The sequence below is a fragment of the Accipiter gentilis genome, chromosome 3 (assembly GCF_929443795.1).
Source record: "Accipiter gentilis chromosome 3, bAccGen1.1, whole genome shotgun sequence".
NCBI lineage: Eukaryota > Metazoa > Chordata > Aves > Accipitriformes > Accipitridae > Astur > Astur gentilis.
Window position 1 is genome coordinate 44,394,295 of NC_064882.1, and position 23,585 is coordinate 44,417,879.

At 38.4% G+C, this 23,585-nt stretch overlaps 1 protein-coding gene across 5 annotated transcripts in view; it reads right to left on the reverse strand.

Moving 5' to 3' along the window:
- The window catches only part of CTNNA2 (catenin alpha 2), a 512,225-nt gene that overhangs the window by 62,171 nt on the left and 426,469 nt on the right, over positions 1 to 23,585 (reverse strand). For all 5 annotated transcript variants that reach the window (XM_049792668.1, XM_049792672.1, XM_049792671.1 and 2 more), the window contains 3 exons: positions 6,081 to 6,173; positions 5,643 to 5,799; positions 2,150 to 2,350 (listed from right to left, as the gene is read on the reverse strand). In XM_049792668.1, the coding sequence (XP_049648625.1) occupies positions 2,150 to 2,350; positions 5,643 to 5,799; positions 6,081 to 6,173 (451 nt within the window). The remainder of the gene's footprint in view (positions 1 to 2,149; positions 2,351 to 5,642; positions 5,800 to 6,080; positions 6,174 to 23,585) is intronic.

Consider the following 23,585-nt stretch of genomic DNA (forward strand, 5'->3'; position numbering starts at 1 on the left):
ATCCCAGAACTGGCAAGTTATGTGGTCAAGATGCACTTAGTCCAGAGCTTCTAGCACTTAGTTGTAATTCAAATTATACCAAAAAGCACATTAAATATGGAATGTATTTACTGTGCCTATTATTGATCTATATAGCTGCACTTTATAACTGTCAGTTACTCTGTTGAAAAATTATTAACAAAAAATTTTACAGAACATTAGGTCAGAAATTTTAGCTGAATAAAAAGCCTGAAGATACGTTTTATTTTGCTTAATAAAGAAATCTTAGTGATAGGAAGGATTCTTCAAAATGTCTCCTTTACCAAAAGGAGACTTTAACACAAGAGTGCAACAAAATATTCACCACATCAAACTGAACAGATTATTTTCTTTCTGTGAACTCATAATACCAATTCATAGACTTTTTCAAATAAGCCAGATTTACAGTATATGTTCCATTGATCTCTTGTTGGGTGGTAAAAAAAATAGAGGGACTCATAAAAACAATTTTCAGACCCACTTTTGCTTCTGGCACCTAAAAAATACATGACACAAATAGAATCACTAAACTTGGAGGAAAAAAAGAAGCAAACCTTATTGCATTGTCTTCAAGCTGTACATGGCCAAAACCTGACACTGGGTTCAGCCAAATGTAACGTGAACATGAATGTTGGACAGGAGAGAGCTGTGTAGAGCCAAACGGAGCGTGTCCCATAAGCTGAAGTTCATGTTACTGATTTCTGATCACTCCCCAAAAACGTCTCTCTGCAGCTCACACACAGAGGCTGTGAAAGTTAGCTTCCGCGGTTGGTGTGAATCTACACGCCTTGTGGGTGTTCAAGGCACAACTTTCTAGTCATAATCACAATCACAAGAATCCACACTTCAGCTATAATTTCCAATAAATTATAATGAAAGGTCAGAAAAAGAAGAATTTCTTGATTTTGGTCCTTGGGATTTATGTGGGCAAATAGGGCTTGGGGTCCCTATCAGGGCTAAAAAATAATCAGCTGGGGACAACAATAACACAACAAGTAATATTAAATCATCCCAACATTGTTTTTAGCTCATTTTGCTGATTTCTGTTCTCAAAGCTAACACAGAGGCTGCCAGAGCTCCAACAGTTTTTGCTTTTCTATCTCATAGGGAGACGCCTGGTTGTTTTGTGCGAATGTTACATCTGCTGTGTCCTGAACTGGTGCGTTCCTTTTTGTTCCTTCTAAAATAATCTTGATGATTTTAAAGCCCAGGTGAGCAAGCGCAGTCAGATAGGGGAGAACCAGCTCAGACATTTTCAGACATCGGCACTACGTGCATCTATATCCTAGCTGGTCACTTGTACGGTGAGGGGACACCCGGTCCGTAAAGCTGATGAAATTCAAAGCATGATTCATCTGCACAAATGCAGACCACTGCTTTAAGATGAGAGCACTTGAGAGTACTGCCTGCACTGAACAATTCAGATGCACATAGCAACGGATAATAGTGAGTATAAAGGAGACTAAAATGACCAGCTTAGATGTAATCACCCACACTTAGATGAATCCAACCCCTGCTCTGTGAAGGCAAAAACAGGTTCAAAAAAAAAAAAAAAAAAAAAAAAAAAAAAAATCAGTATTTTTTCCCAGTCTACCCATCTGGCAGACTTCTCTATTTTCATGTAATCTATTTTATATAATCTATAATTTTTATATAATCTATCAGACTTTCATATTTTTTCAATCAGGTAATATATTTTCAGTTGCTCAAACATACTTTCAAAGAAAAATTGTTTCGTTTAGAAACACAACTTCAGCACCAACAAGTACATTCACCTGCACAAACCACAGAGTAACGTTTGTAATGATTTTCTAGAGACGCATAATACATAATCAACCGACTCAGAAAGAACTTGAGGAAAAGGCTGTGTACCATTTACTCAAATCATTGAAATTCTGATGAAGTAGAATAGCCTTGATGGGTTACTGAATCCCTTGTCTTATACAGCTCTTGTCAATATGACTTCTGCAGTAGCGTTGAGGAGAGAATAAAAAAAGAGAAGTCATAGTCATTAATTTTTTTGTTTATATCTTCTTTTCAAGCACAGGTTCCCCTCTGAGTTAAAGATTTCAGAGAACTAACTGAAAGTTTTAAGTGATTCGGTATTGAACAATACTTCAAGCCAGCTTACCGGTTTCAGAGAGCAGCTTGGTAGCTTCCAGTACCTTCTCAGTATAAACTCCAGTTTCATAGTTTTCCATCTCTGCATTGATGATGTGAATAACTCTGGCTGCACGGCCTCGGATGGCACCTGCAGTTCTGTCCAGCGTATCGACATCCCCCTCTTGGAGAGCAATCACACACTTATTCACATCTTCCAGAATATGGTTTTCTGGAATGTAGGAAAAAAATTAAGGCTCATTTCATTTCGTTCTTCCTCATAGCAAAGCTTACTGATTTCGGTAAACAGCAAATGTCAGTATGTTGAAAAATTGATATCTGTCCTTATCCAGGTCTGCAAAACAAATACCATTCTGTGATGCTATGCCACCTAACAGTAAAAATCCCAAGCATGATATTTATCTTTAAAAGGGACTGGGCTAAGTCCTCTCACCTATAATGCGAGTACCAACCTGTAATTCTTTGAAAAACGGTCACATTAATTTCAAATATCACACTGAATTTTATTATAATGAAAGCGTAATGAAAAAAAATGCAAAAAGGAAACTAGTCAAATATTATGCAGATGCTCTAATAAACAGTTGGGCAATTTTCTGAAGACGAATTTACACATTCCCATAAACGTTTAATACGTTTGGTTCATTTGTGCCTAAATAAATTAGAAAAGAAAATAAATCATTTTGAAAAGACAACAGCAAATGGCCTTTCTAGATGGCAGGGAGCCTGTGCATGAGCAGTTGATCTCCTTTACTCCATCTATGCCAGAGATTAAGCTGTGAATTTTTCATGACGCACAGTATAATCATATGTGACTGGGCATACTCTGAAGTAAGAGTTGACAACGGTGAGTCTGCTCAGGTGATGTAATATCAAGTAGCTTTATTGAAATCTTCTGAGCTGCATTGGGTTTTTTGGGCTCCGAATCAGGCCATCTACTCTCACGTGCTGCAGTATCACAGTTTTATGTAGTATTATCCCATACAGATAATGTGAAAGGATGAAGCAGATTTTGACTAGGTCAGACATTATCTCCCTGCAGCCAGTACAGTGAAAAATCATTTCAGTAATAAAACTATGACTGAATTTCATGTTTGAGCAAACTCACTCTGAGAAGCTCAGTGACTCTAAACAACAACTTTTCTGCCACAGACGCCACTAAACTGAATATGAAATGCTGTTCTTTGTAGTTGTAATAAATAAAACAGAATCAATCAGTTCACCAACCGCTTTTTGTTAATTATCGTTGGTCACAAAAATAGAATGACACACTAATCTTCGCTCTTAAATATCCCAAGGTTGGATCATTTGAGGGTTTCAGAAATGTTTTACATGATGTCGAATTTTAAACTGTAACAACTCTGAATGAAAACTGAAAGTCCCCTGAGCTGTGAATCAGAGCAACTTGCAAGGCAAAATTCTTTGTTTAAAAAACTCTCTATCCACATTTAAAAAACATTGCTTTACTAAAATATTTCTTCACTATTTCCTCCTCACCATCACCAATTTTTTCACCATGGCATAGCCAAATGTTGCCCAACGATAAGTGCTATATGGATTTGAAGAGACTGCATTTGGAATATAAAGTAACTGACTAAAATTATGGTCAGCCTTCTTTTGGTAGCCACTGTATTAATAAAACATGCTATCAAATGTGACACTCAATATGAAGAGGAGGAGGTGTCATTTCATGAGGTACATTTAACCAGACACTAGTTTAACATCCAAAAATAAAACTGTCCTGTGTAAGCTGAGGCTCCCAAGCTTACAGCTAGCAGCAACAGGCTTTCTGTATACATAAGATGGTTTCTCATTTTAAATACAGATGTCTGTGGACAGTATTAGAAAAAAAATCTGAACCCAACTGAAATACTACTTCTGAGCTACCTTGGAAAGTTTGGATCTAAGTCAAGACTATGTTAGAAGAAAATATGATTTGAGACAAACAAAAAATAAAAACATCGTCCATTTAAATAACTTCTGGGTTTATGGGTACAAGTGCTTGGAGTGAACAAAGTCCTCAAACAAATAGCCAAATAGCCATTTAAGCAAGTTTGCCATGTCTTTTGCTTGGGGACTGGGTCTGCAGTTTGCAGTTTGGTCTGCCCTTTCATTGTAGAACTAAGTCTGTTGAAGTGTTTGCCAGCTTCAAAACTCAAATAAAAATCTCTGTGCTACCAGGTTCTGAAGTACCCTTTTATTCTGAGAGTTCATTTTCTTGTCATGGCTTGCAGTAAACATTCTAGCAGTGGTGTTGAACAGTGGAGTGTAATTATACTAAACCAAACCATTTCCCTGTTACTAAAAATAGCTGGATACAACCAACCAAAATAAAGGGGAGGACGAAAAAAGGAAATGAAGGATCTTTTTAAAGAATAAATCTTTTTTTTTCCCTCCAAACTTCTTAAACATTTATTGGGAAATTTAAGAAATGCCAGGGAAGAGAATGTAGAATGAAACATATAATTAAGGCCAAGCTATCTCCTGAAGTTTGGCTCTTCTGTGACATTAGACTAAGCTAAGCACACTTGGCACACTCTATGTCCTTATTCACAACAATGAAATTCACCTCTTTCAATCCATGACAGGAAAACGAGTTTTCTGCAGCAGACAATTAACCCACACATGCAGCACTTGGCAATTACAGTATTCATTGTGTATGACTAGATTATAACAATACACTCTGCCACAAGTTGTAGCACTTTACAAGGAGGATGGAGAAAAGACTGTGACCCAAAAAGTCAATGTCCTTCTCTTCTCCATCCCTTCTTTATGTGAGGACTAAGATATATAAAGACCATTTGCAGAATAACTTGCTTTGCATTGTAATCCTTCCTAGCGAGGTCAGAGAAGTGCAAAGATTTACTATTTCTTGCACTACTTTACTACTTCTTTCTGTTTGGTCGCATTGCTACACCAATAACTCTGGGACCCAGAAGTGCTTCCCATGTCCTGACAACATACCTAGACGGGACTTATATGCAGCATCTCCCTATTTCTCTTCTTCCTATCCCTCTTCGGGGCCTGGTAACCCGGTACGGATGATCAGGGGGGCCAGGACTGGGTGGTACATCTGCCCCACTGTTCAGACACGGCTTATCTGAGCAAAGCTACAAAATAAAGTAAGGAAAGTTCATCTTTCCTCCTCTTGCCTACAGCTGCACAAGGACTCCAACAATTTTTACAAATACTATCAGCCTGTCACAGGTCTGGAATAGATTTTTAAAAGGTGGCCAAAATCCTAGTTTTTGCCTGAGTTGAAACAAAACTCCTCCAGAAATAGAAGCAGAAATAGGATGTTGTTTTCTGGGAGATGAAAAGCTAACCATTGCTACCGGGGATTAATTGGCATGGCTTGGTGGCTCCTACTGAGTGTAGAAGATCAGCATTCCAGTAGGGGTGGACTAATGGGCTAATGATGCTTTAGTAATTATAGCTTTTCTCTGCTCCAACCCATTACTTTAATTTCGGAGTGTATTTTTAGAAGAGCCCCTTGATCCCAGTACCTGAAACAGAGAGGAAATCGTCCACCGAAGTAATGTCATCAACAGCTTCAGTGAGAACTCGCACTTGTTTCTCCCACTGATCTTTAAAGACGTCCATGTTGTCCTGTGCTACTTTGCTCTGGGGTCTGGCAGCCAACGTGAGCGCGGCATTTATTACCTGGTTTTCAAAATCATTTGTTAGGAGGAGTGGTAAAATTTTTTCACGAGGGAAAGAACAAATAGATTCCGGACTGTGTTAAAAATACAGTATTACACCCCATTCAATATGCAGATCTGAAGATATAAAGGTATTTTTCACAGTTTGTGGAAAGCAAGCAACAAAGTAATGACAAAGGCAAGGCTATAATCTTCATCTAGGCTGTTCTCCCTGACTCAGCTAACTGATGCTTTTTAATGCCAGAAAAGTCTCAAGTACTTTTTAGCAGGAATCTTACTTACCTGTGGGCACAGACTATCAATCTGTGTTGCTGCCATACGGACTAACTTCACACCTTCTTCATTATTTGAGATTGAACAGGCCAGATTTGCAACCTGCAATGAAAGCAGCAGAATGAGAATCAAGTTTTAGGCAAGCAGGCCATTTTATACCTTTCTCTCTTCTTACTGAGCCTTGCCTAGAATGAAAGAATTGTATACAAGAGGAATGATACAGCACCTTCTGTGCTGGTGAACAGAAACCCATGTAGATTATTTCCTTACTAGCAAACTGAACTAGCCATCTTCATTAGATTTTCCCAAAATCTTCCCTCGCTGTCAAGTGTTTCAAATCCTCCTCTATAGCTTGAAAATAATCTCCTGAGAAGCCATATAGCGAAAGTAGAGCATCCAGACAATTACCTATACATTTCCTTTCCTCACAGTTTCTTTTTCCTTTTACTAACCATGTCCATTATGAATACTAGTAATCAGGCTCATCCATATACTCTGAGCTTTGCAAAACGAAGAATCTTTGATGTCCTACCACATGGAATTGTGCCTTTCCACCTATAAACAAAACTCTGATACCTTCACTGATATTGGGAAGTTAGGTATTTCTCAAGCATCTTAACTGTTTCAGATTCTGATGGGTTTATGCATGTTAAAATTGTTTTAATTCTCAAGTGGACCTCTTTACTTCTATGTGATTGTCTGCCCTAGAGTAAAATGTCCATTAGCAAGAGTATCGTAACTTGGTCATGTGAAATATCTCTGTTGAAAGCCTCATTCCGTAACTTACGCCTGAAAATCTCATTCAAAGATGTAGGTATCTACATGTGCTTGTTTTGGCACAGCTTTGGGAAGTCTGAATCTCACAAGACTGAAGGTTGTTTAGATAAGATGAAGACAGGGGAGACACAGAGAGACACATGAATGAGATCTAGCAATCAGGCCATGCCTCCAGACACTGTAGAGCTTGGATGCAAGTGGCAGAGCATGTTCTCCCAGCTCATAAAGCGCTTCTTGCAAAAAAATCCATTCCCAAAAGCTTTGTGCCAAGTCCATGAATCTGCCGTGGGTTTTCCAAACAGCAATTCATGTCACAGTGCACGTAATTAAGCTCATCAGTGCTATTTCAATCACAAAGGTACATTCCGGGACAGGGGAATACAAGATACTTTTTTTTTTAATCAGCCAAAAGTATGGCTCTTAATTCAAAACTACATTAAAACAAACTTAGAAAATTTTAAATAAGCTTCCGTGATATTATTCACTGTGCCTGAAGGCATAACTATCAGTTGGAAATGATTCATGAATTAGTTCAAATACCCCCATCTTTCCAATTTTCCTCCAGTCTCCCCTTGTGGTATTAATCTGTTCTCGTCTCCAGTGCACATCGCCACATTAGCCCTGGTCCATCTGTTCTGCATAGAACCTATTTCGCTTCACAGTTATGTAGAACGTGGTTTGCATATATCGCAGTGCCAAAGCCCAGGGAAGAAAAGAACCTAAGGCTTCAAAGAGTCTTGCAGGCATTTCCTAGTCAAGATTTTATCATAATGTTGTGATTTTTATTTTCATTTCATGGTGAGACAAATGAGTTAGTCTGTTTGTTAACAGCCTTACAGCGCTCATGTCAAAAACGTTCTCCTAAGCTGACGTCTTCCAATTAATTTACCATTTTCTGTAGTCACTTCTTTGCACACATCAAACAGACCACTTTAATCTTCACGAGAAACAAAAGCTAAGCGGGATAATAATTAGAATGCATTAACATGAGTGGAAATTACAGACCTTAAAAACTAGCAAATGATATTAAGTTCAGCAAAAGCTATCTTCCTGTATTTTAAATAAGTGGTTTTTCAGATTGCCCTTTCATTTTGTGATCATCACAATGAAAATCTGCCTAAGGCTTCAGATGCACCATATATCTTACTTTTCCTCAGATAGCAGTGAGATATGTGACTGAAAGGGGCTGGGTGTCATGAAATGGTAATCAAACTATTAAGCAGGCCTTTGAGTTCTCTTGGAATAGATCTTTGCAGGAAAAAAAATCAGTGAAAATAAAACTTATTTCTTCACTGTCTCTGTTAATTACTCTTTCAACAGAATCTGATAATATTTGGATATTGTGAGGTGTCCTGGTTTTCCAAGGAAGGATACAGACATAACCGGAGAAAACTTTTCCTCCTTTTTTACAAAATAATTTAGCGTTCAGAACATTTGTTTTGGATGTTACTATCAATACAGGAGTACAAATGTAATCTGTGGCTGCATTAAATAAGCATCAAACGAGCATGACAGTTACCTGTTTAAAAAAATAATGAAAAATATCATGTATGATCCTAATCTAAATAGTTTCTGTGGTATATTTCAAGTCTTGCATAAATACAGTCCTGTATCATCAGCAGTCAGAAAGCAATACTACTTTCACAGTTCAGCAGGGAGTATGCCAGCCTGTACCATGGGAAGATCTGATTATGTCAAATAAGTATAGAGATAAGCAAATCCTACAAAGGTAGATGCAATCTGGATAAAATTGAATTTAGCACTACAAGTCAGAAACACTATAACTTTACCCAAAACTTGCTTTTGAAACATGGCAAGAAATAGGCATTACTTGCTAGACCCTGCATTTCAGTGCCACCATGTAAGCGTGGATCTGTGAAACAGTACAAGTTGTAAGTGCACTCAATCACCAGATATGACACTATTTAATGATTTTGATTGACTTTGTTATCAAATACACAATCAAGTCACCATCAGTTAAGATTCTTGGCACAGCAAGGGCCATATGCATGCTCTTATTTGATAGAAACTGTGAGGTTATTCAACAAGCTTTAGCCTACTATAAATTCAGCAACTTCAGATAATTTTCCTACCTAAAACTATGACCAAAAAAGCTTAGACCCAGTTCCCCCCCACTTAGCTGAGACACTTTGGTTAGATGCCAAACTGATCTCTTTGGATAATGCATAAAAAGAGAAAGGTGCTTACAGAGACTGTTTCAGGTCTTTAGTTGACTACCTTATCCTCTAGATATATCTAGATTATTATTTAAACTTAGATTATAGCTGGCCCTGATGATTGTTGAAAAAAGTATTACTGAAATAAAAGATTTTAATGGTGCATTATAACTTGTTTTGCATCTGCATATTTCATACCACATGTATTGTGAAGAACTCAGACTCTTCAAGGTTGGGAATTCGTTTAATACGCCACTCCTGAGTTGAATGGAGCAGATAGCTTGGAAAGGAAAATAAAAAGGCTGTATGTTATCGTAGCTGCCAATTTGCCAAAGCTTTGATTTGACAGCCTTTACTGTTATGCTTAAAATGCTCTGTCTCCACCAAAGCATTGAAGAGGAGATTTCATGACAGCCTGTGGAAGTAGCCAGGTAATTAATTATTATTTTTTTTATTTTATTTTATTCTGTTTACTAAGTTCCTTGAGCATACTGAACTCACTGATTGCCTAAACAGAACTTAAGTTTGTGTTAAGATCAATGTGAACTGTCTGAAGAGTATTTATATGAATGAATACATTTTAAATACCAAAATCAATGAACTGTGAATCATCCTCAAAACGCGTGGGGAACTAATAACAGTGAAACTGCTGTGTAGATAAACATTGTTGTCCAGAATTTTAGTCTGCTAAGCTACTCTTATACCATCAAAACAATTGCTAAACACCTTATATCTGTCCTGCAAGAGCACAGAAAAGTAATGAGCAAGAAAATAAACACTCCAGCTCCAGTGATGCTGTATTTGTCTGCAACCATCAAAACCACTGAACTAATCCTAGAACTGGGAAGGTGAAAAAGCGCGTACCAACTCCTTCATACGAATTTTCTATCACTGACATTGATAGCTCAAGACGCAATTCTGCACCTTGCTAAGTATCTATCTTTAATCATGCAAATAGCTCCATTAGTTTCAATTATTCAAAATGTGTGCAGGATCAGTCCCAATAAAATGTATTTATTTGCATGTATTTGGTCGTATTTCAGTCTCAAGCAGCTTTCTGCTATATAACAGAGGGGGGTGGGGAAGAACTTTGTTTCTAATGCAAATGTTTATTACCATTGTTGAAAGGACATACCAAGGAGAAGGATTTATCTCAAGATATACTTATATGGCAGCTGGAAGTATAAATACTGTATGGATAGGCAATGCCTAACCTAGTTTTTCGCTAGGCAGCAACTGAAGCATGGATTAGCATTTTTTCATTGCTTTTACCATGCATACTACTTAGGACAGGAAAACTTAATTTCTGCCATAAAATTGCACTCCAAGTTACAAAAGTAATCAAGGCTCTTTCATACCAATTTACTTTATTTTCATGCTAATCAGGTGTAGTTTCCTTTCATTATGTTTTTAAACTAGAATATTTCCAATTTTGACTTGAGCTCTTTATTATTAAAGGTAACTATGACTATCAAAATGTATTGTCCTCTGGTTCAAACTTAAATTCAAAGATTTAACATGGACACTCTGAATTTAATGTAAGTGAAAAGGTCCAAAAAGAAATCCATCACTTAGAGCAAAACTGTAAAAAATGGAGCAGTATACACTATAGCAAAGTAGAAATATCAACACAAAGGCTGAAGAATATTGCAGCTAATGTATGTATTATGGTTTTTAATTTTTTGTTTTATTCTTTTCTTCTACCATAGATTGCTTGGAAGAAATGATACAAAAAAAGCTCCATTCAGCTTCCCCAACCATTTAACCATTCTAAGGTAGATAATGCAATTTATTTATATCTTAGTTTTGTGTATTCTTTGTAAATATGGTTTTTTTAACTTTTGTTAGATATGTCTTTCCTAGTCATGTAATTTTTATTTTTTTTTTCACTGTAACTAACTGATGGAAAAATTTGGAAGAAGAAAGTTTACAGCAAGTTATTCTTTTTTTAGGGAAATATAGAACAACTTAAACCCAAGACACTGTCAAACTTACCTGCCTACACCACATACTTGAGAAACTGAAACTTTTGGAGTTTTTCAGCTTGAGTTGAAGGTGGTTTAAATCAGTCTTCTGTAACATTCACAGTGGACTACAGCCGAGGAAATAATCCGTTACCGTGTTTCAGCTGATGAGTGGTAACTTGCTAAACTGTGGTATCTTAACTATTTTTAATTATTTACCCATCCACTCAGTAATTTATCCAGATATTGTTACAACCTCTGAATCCTTCAAAATTTTGACATATATTAATGTTGGTACTGCTGTAGGCAGCCCAGTGGTATTCATGCAGCCACAAATAAGAGATTTTTTTTAATAAAGGAGAGCACAGAGTTGAAGCAAAGTTACCCAAGATCTTCAGCTTGTTTATCCTCACTCTATTCACTCAAGCATCATATTAAGAGCAAAACTCTATTTATCACTAGACGGGATGGTTTTGCACATACACAACAAGTGCCAAAACTCAAAATGTCACTGAGAGTACATCTTGCAGCAGGTTCCTCTTCCTCTTCATGCACTGCAGTGCCAATTTGTACTACCATGAAAATACTAGACTGTGGTCTCTTTCCCAGTACCTGTTCCATATGGCATGGGGGGAACCTCATACTGGAGAGCATTGCCAGTTGTCTCTCAATTATATTAGCCAGTCACATAGTCTTATCTAAGCAAGAGATGTATTTTTACGTTGTTCACATGTACATACATTCACATGTATTAAAAAAATCTAACTGCATGCACAGCAGTAAAAACCAGATTTCTTTTGTAAATTACTAACAGTCTGATTTACTGAGTTTGGCGTTTGCTCTGAAAATTTTTTAATACTAAACCCTGAACATATTTAATATAAACTGCCCAGACATTTACAATACTCTGTACATATCTAAGCATGCCGGTAACGGCAGGACGTTAGAGAGCTATAGAGAATTTTAAGCACAACAGTTGAATGTTTTATTTCATGTCTTATATGCTGCCCACTGAACCTAGGAAAAACTCTTTTCACTTCTCAAAAGGTCAAGAGCATATTCACTCCTACTTACTCCAGGAATAAGGCTTTTCCACTCACTCAAACTCCCTTCAGACTTCTTCCATATCAGATTTAGTTGAAAGAGCTTTAAGAGATTTCTGCTTTTGGTACAGTTCAAAGTAACTCTGACTTGAATAAATTCAGTGGGTTTTGGACTGAGATTTTTGAAAGAAACTTAAGAGTGTTAGAAGCCTCATGTGTACTGAAAGCTCAACTCAAAATGTAAAAAATCCTAGCTTCGGGCAATTTCAGTGAAGTGTTGTTAATGCAATCTGAGTTTCCTCCATTTTCTAGGATCATTCTGGTACATGCCATGATTATTGCCTATAGAATGGAATAGAAGTGAGATAAAAAATGAAACATCTTGAAAAATCTTTCTACTTTACTATTTTCATAACTGAAAAAGAAATACATTGGTTCGTGTTCATTTATAGAGCTGCCAGTAAAGAATACAAGGAAAAGGTATTGTATTGTGTCTGATCGTTTACTCTTAATATTAGACAATAATAATGGTTTTAGGTATGAATAAAAAAGGTATTCACTAAGAATAAATACTGACTATTCTTTTTCTTGCCTTTCTCTTTTTAGATGGAATTGGACCATACAACTCTTTCTTCCCGAAACAGGTCAACTTTCCACACCACACCGATGAGCCCCAACTGTGATAAATGTGCCTGATTGCAAGCACAAGGAATAATACCGTCCTGTGGTCCAAAGACCTACTAAAACAAGAGGGCTACAATGCTAACACGCATCTGCGATTTTAGACCAACTTTCTAGGTCACTGCAATTTCACAGCAGGATCAGCCCAAGAATTCTCTATGGAAAACAGGGGAAAGCAATTAATTACAGAAAAGGCAGGTGATTGTTTCAGAGCATTCTTCCAATTTACACCAGAGGAAAAATAATTCTGGAAACCTCTAAAGTTTCATTTGTAAAATTGTTCAAGCAATGCTGTTGGGCACTTATTGCAGAGCACTGCCCAGAACTATCAACTTGCACCCTCAGCTAGAACAAACAGGCTCAGAGCTGTTCCCGTTACCATACATGAAGACCTGATCCCACAATTAAAACTTTAGGCATACATCTGTTAGGCGTTCTCTGTTCCACGATATCTCTATATAGCTTGAAATTCAGTGACTTTAGAAAAGTGGGTGTGGATGTTAATTCCCAGAGCTGAAATCAATAGAACCGCTTTCTGCTTTGACAGAAAACTCCCTTAGGAATTAGAGATGATCCCGCCTCGTTTTCATAAGACTGTATTTCTGAGGCTTTCAGCTGGAATACAATTAATTGATACTAGCAGTGGGGAACCCATATGCCTCCTGGCTGGCCAGCAGGGAGGGAGATGAGGACAGCAGAAAAGGGCTTCTCTCCCCGGGTGCAGGTGGAGATCTGCTCCCCCGTGGAGCTCCCTGGGCTGCAGGGGGACAGCCTGCCTCACCAGGGGCTTCATCCCCACGGGCTGCCGGGGAATCTCTGCTCCGGCGCCTGGAGCATCTCCTCCCTCCTCCTGCTCTGACCTGGGGGCTGCAGGGCTGGGGCTCTCACGTGTTCTCACTCCTCTCCCTGGCTGCAGTTTCTGTTGTGCAGCAACTTTTCCTCCTCCTTAAATCCGTTCTCCCAAAGGCACTACCCCCGTCAGTGATGGGCTCAGCCTTGGCCAGCGGCGGGTCCCTCTTGGAGCCGGCTGGTGTTGGCTCTGTCGGACGTGGGGAAGCTTCTAGCAGCTTCTCGCAGAAGCCACCCCGTAACCCCCCCGCTACCAAAACCTTGCCACGCAAACCCAAGACAGGCACTCAACTTCAGCTATATGGGATCTCTCCCTTCAACGATTTGCTCACTACATCGATGTAATTTCTGAATTGTCTCAGTATACATGCGCATCCACTGTTGAAGAAATAAACAGCAAACAGCTGCAGTAAACCAAGATGAAGAGCAGGACTTAGTCTCAAGAATACAGTTAAGACCAGATTCCTACTTGGATTTTAAGTGGTCTTGAGCAATATACCATTGCACTGATGAAATGCAACAAACGTTTCTCCTACAAGAAAGCAGCTTATAAACTGTAGGGAATCTGTTCTCTATTGTCCATCTATTCAGGCAGGCCACGAAGCAGGTATCCTGTTCTAAACCACATAGCTAACATGACTACTGAGTCTAGGTAGTATAGCTGCGATTAATTTGATTTATTGATCTTCTGAGTTACAGGTCTAAACGCATTTTACATTGCAATGCTATACATTTATTTTCTTCCTTTCACGGAAAGCAAATGTAAAATGTCCAACTATAAGAATTCCTTCTGTATAGGTCGGAGACCAGTGACCCATCTCAGCGCTCTTTTACATCCCTTAGCAGGATCAAGTTACTTTTCTATTTAACTTGACAATAGGTAAAGGCTTTCTTACACCATTCTTCTCTACCTGGTCTATTCATATAGAAAAAACAGTGAAAAAAATATAGAGGCACACCAAAAACTATAGCAATATCTCTGAAATGTCAGACCACAGAACCTTCAACAACAGTAACTGTTATGCTCCAAAGCATGCAAAATGGCCACAAGAACTTCTGGTTTTGATATACCAACAAGGGAGGAAGAAATTCAGGGTGTTTGTGTATTAATCCTTTCTGGTCAATCTGCAATCAAGGCCATTGCTATTAAAACTCAGAATGAATTATGAACAATGTATACTGAAATACTCAAGGGGTGAGAGGGCAGTTGGTGTCCTATGGAAACAAGATTTACAAGACTGTGATGTGTATGATTTGATCCCATAAAGCAATTTTGACAACATACCCCTGGCAGTGCTATAATTAATAGATATTAATAGCAAGTAGTTACTAAAGCAATCCATCTATCTAATAACAGTCCACTATTTTGGCAAACTATTCAGTGACCCTAGAAGAGGGATGCATGCTTGACTAGGCTGTGATAATTAAACATTAGTTATATTATCAGGAAGCTATATTTTGAACAGCTGTTGAAGAAAAAGAAGTGATTGTGGTAGGTATTCAAAAAAGTTCATGTTAGTAACAGAAGCTTTGAAGGTATTAACACAGTGTGATATCAGACACCCCGGGGTATAAACAACCCACAAATTATAATTACTGATCCCTAAAGAAACATAACTTGTGAGTTAGATAGAACCAATTCTAGTCAGTTGACCAACGTGGATGGAGCTGAACTTGGCAAGAGACGCAAAGAATAATAAGGACTTCTATAGGTACATCAGCCAGAAAAGGAAGGTCAAAGAAACTGTACCCTCCTGATGAGCAAGACTGGAAAACTGGTAACAACAGACAAGGAGAAGGCTGTGGTAGTCAACAACTTTTTTGCCTCAGACTTCATCGGCAACCTCTCTTCCCCCACCTCTTGAGTGGACAGACTGCAAGGCAGGGACTGGGGGAGCAAAGTCCCTCCCACTGTAAGAGAAGATCAGGTTCGTGACCACCTGAGGAACCTGAACATACAGAAGTCTATGGGACTTGATGAGATGCATCCCAGAGTCCTGAGGGAATTGGCGGATGTAGTTGCCAAGCTGCTCTCCAGGATATTTGAAAAGTCACGGCAGTCAGGTGAAGTCCCTGGTGACTGGAGAAAGGGAAACTTTGCATCCATTTTTCAAAAAGGTAGAAAGGATGACCCCTGGAACTACCGACCTCTCAGCCTCACCTCACTGCCTGGGAAGATCATGGAACAGATCCTCCTAGAAGCTTTGCCAAAGCACATGGAGGACAGGGAGGTGATTCAAGACAGCCAGCGTGCCTTCAACAAGGGCAAGTCCTGCCTGACCAACCTAGTGGCCTTCTATGATGGAGTGATTACATCAGTGGAAAAGGGAAGAGCTACAGATATCATCTATCTGGACTTCTGTAAGGCCTTTGACACGGTCCTCCACAACATCCTTCTCTCTAAATTGGAGAGAGATGGATTTGATGAGTGGACTGTTCATTGGATGAGGAATTGGGTGGATGGTTGCATCCAGCGGGTAGTGGTCAACGGCTCAGTGTCCAGATGGAGACTGGTGACAAATGATCTCCCCCAGGGGTCTGTACTGGGACCAGCACTGTTCAATATCTTCATCAATGACATAGACAGCGGCATCGAGTGCACCCTCAGCAAGTTTGCAGATGACACCGAGCTGAGCGGTGCGGTTGACACACCTGAGGGACAGGATGCCATCCAGAGGGACCTGGACAAGCTGGAGAAGTGGGCCCATGTGAACCTCATCAGGTTCAACAAGGGCAAGTACAAGGTCCAGCGCCAGGGTGGGGGCGTATCAATACAGACTGGGGGATGAAGGGATTGAGAGCAGCCCTGCCAAGAAGGACTTCGGAGAACTGGTCAATGAAAAGCTGGATGTGACCTGGCAATGTGTGCTCACAGCCCAGAAATCCAACCGTATCCTGGGCTGCATCCAAAGAAGTGTGACCAGCAGGTCAAGGGAGGTGATTCTCCCCCTCTACTCCATTTTCGTGAGACACCACCTGCAGCACTGCATCCAGCTCTGGGGTCCTCAGCACAGGAAAGACATGGACCTGTTGGAACAGGTCCAGAGGAGGGCCACAAAAATGATCAAAGGGCTGGAACACCTCTGCTGTGAAGACAGGCTGAGAGACTTGGGGTTGTTCAGCCTGGAGAAGAGAAGGCTCCAGGGAGACCTTACTGCAGCCTTCCAGTACCTAAAGAGGGCTTGTAAGAAAAGAGGGAGCAGACTTTTTAGGAGGGCCTATACCGATAGGACAAAAGGTAATGGTTTCAAACTAAAGGAGGGTAGATTCACACTAGATTTAAGGGAGAATGTTTTACGATGAGGGTGGTGAAACCCTGGCCCAGGTTGCCCAGAGTGGAGGTCAATGCCCCATCCCTGGGAACATTCCAGGTCAGGTTGGACGGGGCTCTGAGCAACCTGGTCTAGTTGAAGATGTCCCTGCTCATTGCTGGAGCTTGGACTAGATGACCTTTAAAGGTCCCTTTGAACCCAAACCATTCTATGATTCTATGAATTTTAGGGCTGAAGTTGTGCCGATAAAGAAAGACTTGTGTAACAATGTATTACAGCTGCTCGTGATTGATAACACAGGTGGGAACATCTTTAAATTCTATGTAAGTATCCAACAATAGCAACTTGTTCACATGAAAACTTGAAAATTGGGCATGCAGAACTATTCAGTTTGCTGAGAAATAGCTACAGTTTTTCCTCCAGTCCTTATGATGGCATATCACATTTCTACTTTTGTAGTGTGTCCAGTTTCCATCTGTGTCCCTATTCTTTAATCTCCATTAATTTTCTCATCTTATCTTCAAAGCCTCCTTCCATTTTTCCTATCTATTTCTCCTTTGATGGCTGGACAAATGAGGCACAAGCTATGGCTGAATAAGTGATTGTCCTGACCAGCTCTTCCAGGCTGTCAAGTGGGCCAAATAAAGCAAAAAGCTGAATTCTCCCTCAGTGGGACACTCATCTTGACACAGATGTGGACTTTCATGTAATTTAGGGGGTGACCAGAACACTGGTCACAAATCTTAACCTTGCCTCAAAGGCAGGGCCATAGATGAAGCACAAGTACTAGAGGTATATTTCCCTTTAATGAAAATAAAAAAAATATTTACATAGATAGCAGTGCAGGATAGCAGACTGACTGTTAAGCCATGACAGTATTGCACAAGAAGGAATATTGCTAGTGTGAAAGAAATCTGAGAATACCATGGTAGAGGGCACATAGAATACATTTTTTTTTTTTTTTTCCTTTTTAAGAAAACAAGAATTTTTATCTCCCTTGCTCTTAGACAAAACTGTGTAAAATACTATGATCACCTTCATAGGGGTCAGTGAAGAGATTTTTTTTTAGAGTAATATTTTAACAGCTTACAAAGTCACATTCAGAGAAAGACTGATTTTACATGTATCCAATTTTTGTGCAATAATAGTCTATAAAATGTTTTTATAATACTTTAGTAATGGTTCAACAGTAATCCAAAATGATGTAATCTGCCCAGAACCAGAATGTGTAGACAATGCAACAGAACTAGATGTTCCCTTCTTGATTCCTCCTGTCAGTATGCTTTAACCCTGGCATGGAAAGAGCTCATATTGGCTTGAAACATCATTTAGTTTACTCATCTGCTTAGTAGCCCTTTTTCCTGCTAATACATCCCCTTTCCTTTTGCAAAGGTCATATTTGCGATAATTATTTTTACAACATCAGTGTCTTGACACCAAGAAACAAAGACCCAGAGTACTCAACAGAAAAACAATATGTGGATATAAGAGGTCTTTTGCTATTCCTGTGTTATAAAAAACGAGTCAGTCAATTGCTCCTCCCTTTTTGTCCTATCACTGTATATCCATACTTTTTGTATGATCAGAAACAGAGAGATGACTTACTTACAGTTAACAGCAGCTACATTTATACCAGTAAGCTAACCACAGCCAAGACACAGACCTTAGCTCTTGCACACACTTATCCACCTTTTTCAACTGCGAACATAATCATTAGCAGACTTTTAGCCTAAACCACCTCATCTATATAACACACGGTCTCGCTTATATCTATTAAAAAGGTGTGGGCAAAAGATACGGCACTGAGAAACCTTCCATCTTGATCTGTTCTTTCAGGTAATTAAAGGACAATAAGGTGAGAAAACCCACATACATATTTAGTTCTCTCTCATGCTCTGAAAAGGGAATAAATGAATTAAAAAAAAAAAAAGCAGTATTATAGTTATTTAATGTGCTGGAATTCATATCCTCAAATTATATTTTCTCTTAATTTAAGACTGCATTCTTATGGGGTTTTTCATATAATTTTGGTTTTGTTATAGTACTAATAAAAGTGTGGAAATTTTCATCTTGGTTGTAAACTCAAACATATGGTTTATTTGATTAAAAGCTGCTAAATTCTGACTTAGTCTTACATTTTATCCCAGTTCTCATGCATTTGCAGTTCTATGCATGAAAGCTGATTACCTTTTCAAAGGATCATTATTAGCTCATAAATATCCAAAACCATTTTAACAAAACCAGGGTTATTTCTTGTGTATTAGAGTGCTGCTTCTGGCTTTTTCTTTGACTCCTCAAAAAAAAAATTGTCATATGAATGCAGCTCACAAGCAAATCATTTTTAGTAATTAGTGTTTATATCAAGAGCTCTTCATGTGACTTTCAGTGTTAAACATAAAATGGGAAGAAACGTATATCTAAGAAATCAAAGCTGACGTCAAAATTCTAAATAGGACTGCAGACAGAAATCTTTAATTCACTGCGCTTTGATTTATGGTCCTCTTGGGTGTGCAGAGATCAGTATAATAAGTCCATTGTCTCTGCTATTAGATTTAATGGCAATATCAGTATGCATTTAGGCTCCTTTGCAAACTGCTGGTTCAAAGTCTGTGGCCAGTGGGTCCATGATAAAGCTGCAGAGTCTCTCCACCAGTCCATGTTAATAATTTTTTAAGCATTTGATCAATTTAATTCAAAGTAACAGATAAGGCTCAGGGTCTCAGTAAATTTAAATTCCTAAAATTTCAGTGAAAACAGGCAAGGGTTTTGAGGACACAAACCTTATTAGCCTCTTAACACCTCCCTGAGGAATGAGTTTACCTGATGGGCCATGCTGAGGAACCCGAGTAGGTGAGAGATTTCATAAATTCTGTGGGAAAAGCCAGCTGGATCTGACACTTGACCACAAAACACAAATCTCGAAGAAAGCAGGATTCATAATATCTAGTGTTTACAGAACCGCTCGTCTAATAAAAGATGTTACTTCTTCCTACAAAACTACAGCAAGAGTTACGCAACTGGAAAAGCTTTAGGAAGCAGGAGAGTTACTGGTGTTTCTAAGGGGTTACATACTGGTTACGAGAAGACAGGTCTGGAGTAAGAAGGTGGTTTAGTGTGCTTTTATAGGGACTCCTGGCCTTTGTGATAAACACTTTTAATATCACTCTGGACATGTGAAAACCTAGGCTGGGCTGAGGAGTTGCTCTGGCATTTTGGTTTCTCGTTTCTGTAAGAACTTTTCAGTAAATCACCTTTAAAATTACCCATAGGTGAATGAATGAGTTGTAAAAGTAAATTTTTCCCCTGTGTTGATTAGGAAGCTATCCTTCATGAAATTACAGGTCATCATTCAGTTTTCTAAGATCCATCTTTAGGTTAAATGATTTTTGGGATATCATCCTGAAACAGGAAAAAACTGAAAAACGTAGGAAATGCAAGGACACTTGGATGCTAACAGTATTTTTTTTATTTTTTTTTTTTTTTTAACCCATAGATTGCCTATCCTATGGGCAATAACACCTCCCTATGTCCTTCTTTAGGAGTAGGCAAATCAAGTTTCTTTTGATGTTGGGAACATTCTGGCCAAGTTTCATTCGTTTCATCGGGAGACTAGATACCACAGGAACATCCATTTCACTGCTCCAATATTGATATAATATTACTACAAATTGTGGAAATTGGAGCCAAAAGAAAACTGGACAGATGCCGCTCCCGTCTGAAGGCAGGATCCGCTGTACCTAAACCATTCCTGGCAGATGTTTGTTTCACTTAGTGTCACGAGTCTGCATTGTTACCAGTTGTATGGATTTCTATTCCTGTACATGAAACATTTAATTAGGGAAAACAAATAGCAATAGTGTGTGACGAGGTCAGATTTACTAGACCAACTGCAATGAGTGAGCACTAATCTGTGCTCGGGGCCCATTCAAATACATATTAAGAGACTGAGTGATGACAGCAAGAAGAAAAACAGAAAGAAACCAACAAAACCCCATTTTTCTTTCTTCTGTGTATTTCTTTTTTGCAGACTCACTGTTAGCTAAAATCTGGATCTGAGCTATTAGACTTTGTGAGTGAAGAGAGCAATGAAAAAACATTTATCTACTGCACAGCAGTAAGGCTATTTGCATCCATTAGGACTATCTTGACATGCTTGTAATAAACTCACAGAACTTAAGTACCTTAAAAAAAAATACAAACCAAAAAAAAACCTTAAAATGGGATCTAGCGATAAGCTTCATACATCAGCATAGGTGACATTTTTAGCTAAAAGAAATTTTGACATCCCTTCATACTCTCTTTTTTGCATGTGCATTTCTGTCCTTGAAACACCACCACAAAGGAATATTGTTTGAGTCTAAACAATTCATCTTGTAAATTAAATTTCCACATATTACCCAGGCTCTTACAATATCTTTATGCACTTGGAAGGCCAAACGAAAAAAAAAACCAACAAAACAACAAACATTTCTTTGAAGGATTTTTCTTTCTGACAAGTTATCTTCAGAACAGGTGACATGCTGGTTCCCCTGATCGGTTTAACACATTGTTATTGCCGTCTCTACTCAGATGTCTGTAGTATCTTAGACTCCCCAAATAATGCAAATGTAATGATAAAATTTTTGATCACTACTTATGTTATTTAAAATAGACCGTAGTCAACTCAATTCTATTTATTTGAAAACCAGTCCATGTTCTCACAGTGAGAAACACCAACAGAAGGCCTGAATACATTAAAACACATCACCAAATTTTAACTGTAAATTCCTTAAAATGTGTGTGTGAGAGTAAGCAACAGAAGGGGTTCGAGTGCAGCTATAAAGACAAACAATTAAGGACTTGCACAGTAAAGAACTGCAGATCACATTCCACATTTCACTCAGTGACATAATTCTAAAGTAGAAATAGAAAACTCACCAACTCTAACATAAAATGACCAAGGCTCTTCATTCAATCCATCCAACGAGACAAAGCTGAAGAACCCCAACTGATGTACAGCAGCTTTGTTCCACTTCAGCAAACCTTTAGTGACTTACACCAGCCCTGGCTCATGTAACACACTCTTTGGTCGATAAATTGTAGCTTTGACAAACCCCAGTAGAAAGGAATTCCACCATCAGTCTACCAATGATACACAAATGGTAGGAAATGTTGCTCTGTTTTCACTTCTCTCTACATACAATGGCATTCCAGAAATGTTTATGGGACTTTACGTTGAAGCGTCTCTATAGTGCCAGTCCATGTAGAGAAAAAGGTAAATAAAATAGGATCTTCTAAATGTGGCAATTGATCACAAAAGCTTTGCTTTCATTGGCATTAAAAAAGACACGATTCGTTGACTGAGGAACATGTTGTACTCTATATAAAAAAAAATAAATGTATATATCATTCCTACCAGAAATAATAAGTATTGTATTACAAAAATACATTGTTCCTATATTCTTTTATTCTTCTAACCCGCATCTTTTGAATGGTTAATTTACTATAAATTTGCTGAACAGCCGCCAGCATATATTTGCACTACTACAAACTGGAATTTATTCATCTAGCTGTACACTGGGATTTGTTTAGTTATCGGGGGTCAGTGAACATGTAACACAGTTTTATAAACTGATATTGAGCAGGAAGAAACTGCATTAGAATGAAGCCAGAATAACAATAAGCCAAAGAGTCAGGTATTTATTGCTTCAGCTGTTATATACACATATTTTTTTTCACTGTCAGGAAGCTAATTTTTTTTATTTTTTTTTTTTTTTTAAATCCTTACTTTCTTTCCATTACTTCTTTTTTTTTTTTTTTTTTAGCACTTTAAACCCCTTGACAGCTGCCATGATGACAGCCCCCTGCCAGCTAAAAGGGCAGGGGAAGGAACAGCACAAGTGGTCTGACAGCGTGTGGCTGAACCAAGCATATGACGGGGTTTCGTCCCAGAGACAGCGATTCCCAAACGGCAACACGTGTTGCAACTTTTCAATGCTAAAAGCTTGTAATGCTACTTTTTACTCTGTTTTTCTTTAAAAAAAATTACAGTTTGCTAGCAACTCATTGATTCTTTTCTTTCTGTATGTTTAGTATTATATCATCGGCTTCAGTAGAATTAATCCTGCGAGTGAGTAGAATTAATCCTGATGCCACTCATCAGCGTGAGTGACAGGAGAAATGAACTCAGTAGTTTGAGGATAACAGCTGTTGAAAGTGTTTATTTGCATAAACACAAGGAAACCAATTCCATTTCTGAGTCAATGGAAACATAACCTACCCTTGGCAGTTCCCATCTGAGAAACTGCCTTTTCTGAGAGAATGACAGTCAAATAGTCTGCAAAGTATTACCTGCTACCTATTATACTAACATTATACTGTAGTCTTAAGAAACACATCAAGAAACAATGTGAAATCATTCAGAATAGGGTAGTAACACAAAACTGCCATTTGAATTAGGTTGTGAATACGCTGCTGAAATGCACGTTCACCTGTTTGGTTAAAATTACAAAAAAAATAACATCACGCAGATACTTGTGCAACTGTTCATGATTCTTTGATTATGAACAATTTGAAGAAAAAATATTTTTTGGCTTATTAATCTTGGCCAAATTTCCTAAAGTTTCTTTTCCTAGCTGTCAAAACCCATGGACTTGTGCTGAGGATATTTGAATAGAATATGTGGAGGAAACACTGGTTTACTTAAGACCGGCTTTACTCATTTTAGAATTTCACAGAAGAACAGCTGATTTTCATGTTGTGTTATTCCCAG